Source organism: Lygodium microphyllum, chromosome 6 (genome assembly GCF_053477565.2).
Source record: "Lygodium microphyllum isolate KBCC chromosome 6, Lygodium_microphyllum_v1.1.10, whole genome shotgun sequence".
NCBI classification, from domain to species: domain Eukaryota; kingdom Viridiplantae; phylum Streptophyta; class Polypodiopsida; order Schizaeales; family Lygodiaceae; genus Lygodium; species Lygodium microphyllum.
This window is the reverse complement of record NC_141140.1, coordinates 137,515,813-137,520,831: the sequence shown is the minus strand read 5'-3', so window position 1 is coordinate 137,520,831 and position 5,019 is coordinate 137,515,813. Positions and strand designations below refer to the sequence as shown.

At 43.8% G+C, this 5,019-nt stretch overlaps 1 protein-coding gene across 1 annotated transcript; it reads left to right on the top strand.

The window, feature by feature from the left end:
- The first annotated feature begins 529 nt into the window (after positions 1 to 529).
- LOC148035185 (uncharacterized) lies at positions 530 to 3,648 on the top strand. The gene is made up of 5 exons (XM_087680781.1): positions 530 to 630; positions 730 to 839; positions 1,004 to 1,096; positions 1,281 to 1,373; positions 3,539 to 3,648. The coding sequence occupies exons 2-5, from the start codon at positions 737 to 739 to the stop codon at positions 3,646 to 3,648; spliced, it is 399 nt and encodes a 132-aa protein (XP_087536907.1). The 5' UTR covers positions 530 to 630; positions 730 to 736.
- Positions 3,649 to 5,019: the final 1,371 nt, after the last annotated feature.

The window sequence follows — 5,019 nt, the reverse complement described above, 5'->3', positions numbered from 1 at the left end:
ACTTCTAACTAGTTTGAAGTTGACTTGATGGTTTGTGCAATCTATTTTTTGTGTGAGTCTAATTATGTGTATTGCTTCTTTAATTATGTAGGGACTAATTGTAAGTCATCTAGGAGACCCAATTCAGTACTAATATGGATTTGAAGAACATTCTCTGATCCTAGATGTTCCACAAGGTAATCCTTTATTGTTGGGAATGGTGCTTTGTTGTTGGGAATGGTAGTTGTGCATTATGCACCTCCCCATATCCGCAAGTGCATCATACTCTATCCTTTTGACTAGTCATGTGGGAAATCTCCCTTAGCACATTGTACCACCCTCCCTTGTTACTTATAGGTACAAATTCCACTCATGTGCTTATGAGTCACCTCCTTCCTTGAAGGACACAGGGAGTGGAAAACAATCACCTTATATTTAGACCTAGTTCCACCCTCCCTGATTGATAAATGCCAAGTCTGGATCAGTTTTTGGTTGCATGAAAGTGTATCTTCCATGGGCTGTTTTTGTCCCATTTTGGGTTGTTTGGGGATGGCAAGTACTCAAAACAAAAGCAATTGCAATTGACAATAAAAAAAAGATTGTACCTACCATGTGGCATTCGCATGAGCATGAGGCAACAATGTTATGACGGTATGTTTATTGAAGTCTTTTGTTTTGTATTGCTTAATGTAATTTACATTTTCAAACATGCATTGCAAACACTTTCTTATTATTACCATGCCTATGTAGGTTTGCCATGTCGACTTCTAATCTAGAGATGATGGCTCTTTTGAAAAAAATGATGAGTGAGGATCCCAAACTACTTGGGCTTGTGGATTCAGTTGTGGAAGAAGTGAAAGGTAACTAACTCTTATAACTAAATTTATACCTAATTTTATTACTAATTCATGTGTTCTAATCCAAGTGCTAAGAAATTAAGTGATTTAGTTTGATATAGCACTTCTTTTTAAAAAATATAAGTCTCTTATGTTTCTAAACTTTGGTTTATTATGTGTACATAAAGGTAACAAAATCACAAATGATGGTACAAGAGATAATGGAACAATGAAAGCTAAGGAGGTCATTGGCCCTAATGTCTCTTCAAATCATGATACAGGTATATGTCTTTATTTCTACTAAACTTTGAAAATTAAAATTTGTACATATATTACATCTTGCTTTATTAGGTGATTCATTTTGAGATTAACTAGCTTTAATTAGTCTCTTTGCCTAATTTAAAATGTTCATAGTTATTCATATTTTTAAACTTTGAGTAATTGTGTGTATATATATAAACATAGATAAAAGAACAACAAAAGGTGGGAAAAGAGGTAATGTAAGAAAGGGAGATCAGGAGGTTACTTGCGATAATGTTTCTTCAAGTCAAGATGCAGGTACCAACTTTAAGGATCAAAAACTTGTACAAATTTGGTGACCCAAATTGATACAAAATATCTTCCAAGATGTGAGAAGAAGAAAACCATTCAATACAAACCATCAAGGCACCCTTAACTTCCTCTATGTTGAGCTTGTACAATTCTAGAGTAGTCGAAGTAGTAAGGCCTTAAACCTAGGTTTTCTTTCTAAACTTTTTGGGGCTTTTACAGCAAAAGAGAACAAGGTAGTTCATTTGATGTAACACTAACCTTGTGAGAGACATTGACGGATTGGTGCTTATGGTGAGCGAGCCATATGGATTGTATCATGGAGGAGATCTCTGCAGCTTGGGAGTGCAAGAAAGACTGGAACTGCTTGGGGGAGAAGAGGTGGGAGGTGCACAGGCGGCGCATGAGGGACTAGCGGCGGGGGCCGTAGGGGGCGAAGCCGATGATGCCCTTGCAGTGGTACATGAGGAGATGGCCATATGCGTAGCACGGGCGGTTGGCGAAGACGTGGTCGTGGTCCTTGAAGTAGGGGGCGCACCATGGCGGCCGACGATACCACGATGCACAGGACCCGGCCCAGCCACCACAGGTACATGATGGGGCCGTATCGCCGGGCCAGTACGCTCAGCCACATGTGTGGCGACTTCCCAGCCACCTGCAGGAAATTCCCAAGGAAAGGCAGGGTGCCCGCCAGCTCATGGCCCGAGCCGGGGGGCAATACTGTACTGCTTGTTGCTACTGGTACTGCTTGTTCCGATGCAAGTGAAGCTGATATCCTAGTTCTTGGGATGGAGGCAGGGGTCTCAACAAATATCAAAGAGGAAGGAGGATCATTGCAATTCACCATTCTTCAATGTGGGACTTGCATTCAAGATCTGAATGTGCAATTGTATGGTGACAGTTCCTAGTTTTATCAATGGTATGATGTGTCAACCATTTTTTGACTTGTTTTCTGTAGTTGATTATGTTGTGGCTGGGGCCGCCTTCGAGTCCTTCTCCTTAGGCTTCAAATGGGGATACTTCTGCCAACACTTCTCCTCGGGATGAGTGCCCTTCCCACAGTGGGGACATTTGGGCTTCTTCTCCTTCGCATCCTTCTTGTCCTCCTCCTTCTTGTCCTTGACCTTCTCCTTCTTTTGTTTCTTCTTCTTGCCGCCACCTGTGCCGGCCGTAAATGCCTTGGTGGAGCCACTGGCTCCCACCTCTTTGAGTCGCTCGTCGTCATGCTCCAAGACAAGCGGGAAAAGCTCCTCCCATAGGAGTGTCTCACGGGTCCTCGAGGTGATGAGGCTGGTATAGAAGACATCATAACGGGGTGATCAGCTGAGTCAATAGAATCATCGCCATATCCTCAGGCGATATCATATGACCAAGAGAGGCTAACTTGCCTCGCATATCCTCCATCTTCGTGATGTGGTCCTTCATGGAAGGAGAATCATCAAGACTGAGCATCTACAACTTCTTCTCCAAGGAAATCTTGTGGGCAAACGTCTTGTTCTGATATAAATACGCAAGCTTCTTCCACACTTCCACCGCGGTCTGTAACTTGTGAACATGTACAAGAACGGAATCATGTAGACTCATAAAAAGAAAGGAACGAGCTCGAGAGTTGAGCCTATCCCACAAGGCTGCACGGTCCATAGAGGTGCAATCGGACGAATCCGCGGGGGGACGGTCGATGGGCGAAGAAACAAGCTCCCAAAGGTCAAATGTATTGAGGATGCATGCCACCTTGCATGACCAGAGGGAGTAGTTGGAACCATCCAACTTATCTTCCTTCGGAAAGGAAGGGAGAATCGGCACCTGAATGGAGGGAATCAAGGAAGGCATCCGCACATCTGAAGCATTCTTCATGGAAGATACATTCGCGGTAGATGGAACCCTCTGAGATGCATGGACTGAAGAAGGACGAGTGTGAGGAGGTTCTTCCCGACGTCAAACCTTGTGATAATCCCGCCTCCGCTCAGAGGAATGATGAGAAAGAAGTTCATCCTCTGAGTCATCAAAGCCCGAAAACTGGTAAGACATCTTCCAATCTGCAAAATACCAAAGAAAGTTGTGCCGATGTCGAAATATGACCAGCAGTGTGGTCACCAACCACCAAGACGCAGGCTGAGAATGCCTACAAACACCTGGATCTGCAAAACGCAAAGATAACTGATGACGATTACCAGAAAAGGGACCACCAGCACCAGGAAACAGCCAGGAAATGAGTCGCCAGCAGGAAATGTACCGCCTGGAGTGGAAGCGACCAGCAGAACAGCAAAACGCAGGCTGTAGATGAGTCGCCCAGCAGGAGGGACAGCCTGGTGGAAAACGCAGGGTTGTTGTGTCGTTGGATGATGTGGCAGCCTCTGTAGTCAGCATGTACAGAAAACGCAGGCTGAAAAGCCTCCAGAAGATGTCGCCTGGGCAGTTGCTGATCAGATGACAGCAGTAGTGAGGTATCTCTCTCCAGAGGATATGTCCTCTGTGCTCTCAATCAGGCAATGATACCATGTGAGACTGAGCAACGGAAGAACACGAACACAGAGGAGAGGAGAGAGAAAGCACGGAATGAAGGAAGAAAGTCTGCACTGACTGAGATGAATGCTGAATACACTGAAATGGACAGAGCAGTCCCTGCACGCAGCTCGGAGCGTCAGTGAGGTCACCAGAACAGACTGAAGGCAATGGCAGCACCAATGCCGGAGCGGGAGACGATGGAGACAGTGCTGAACCTGCAGAATACAATGCTAGGAATGACTGGGGGGCTGCTATATATAGCCCCAGGCTAGAAAACTGGCCGACTTGCCAAATCTGGCCGACCTGGCCAGATTTGGCCGACCAGCCAGATCTGGCCGATCTGCCCAGAAAACTGGGCCGACTGCACAAAAACAGCCCAATATGGGCTGTGTGTCTCCCGAAGGCTGAAGACTGACAAAAAATAGCCACTAATGGACTGACAGAGCTCCTCTGTCTCCTGTCAGACTCTGACAGGAGCTCACAACCAGGAGATGACAGACTGAGAATGATAAAAGAGCAGGCTAACAGTTACTACATAGATGTGATATGTTATAATTTCTTATATGGTAACTTTTTCGATGAAGTTACTATATAGATAATGTCTATTTTTGAAGTTACTATATAGTAACTTTTTTTTATAAAGTTACTATATAGATAGTTATGATATTAAACTTCCTATATAGTAAGTTAACCAAAAAAAGCTTTCTATATGGTAAGTTAACTAGAAAAATGTTTCTATATTGGAAACTATGTTTCTAGATTGACAATCTAGTAAAGTTTGATTTTTCCTATATTAGACTCTTTCTAGTTATGTGGAAATCTAACTAGCAAATTCTATTTTTTTTCCTATATAGTAAGTGGTTTAGAGTTTCTTGTGACTGGGGAACTCTGCGCAATCCATCCAAGGGCAATGGAGATCACAAGGCAATCATCATGAGAAGGATATCAACATTACGCAAAATGACATGGGAATTAATCATTCACATTATGATTTTGATGAATTGTAGATGTGAGAGGTATCGTTTCTATGCAGCGAGCTACACGTACCTGCTCAAACAGTAGACTGTAGTATCGATGGATCCCGTATGGACCACTTGCGAGGAATGTGGGCTTCGTGGGATGTAAGTAGTTGAAGACTGTAGTGCCCTTT

Excerpts from the sequence above, each read along its gene's own strand:
- LOC148035185 (XM_087680781.1), top strand. The coding sequence starts at position 737 with ATGTCGACTTCTAATCTAGAGATGATGGCTCTTTTGAAAAAAATGATG. Across the intron at positions 840-1,003 it reads AGTTGTGGAAGAAGTGAAAG|GTAACAAAATCACAAATGAT; the intron begins GTAACTAACTCT and ends GTGTACATAAAG. Across the intron at positions 1,097-1,280 it reads CTCTTCAAATCATGATACAG|ATAAAAGAACAACAAAAGGT; the intron begins GTATATGTCTTT and ends ATATAAACATAG.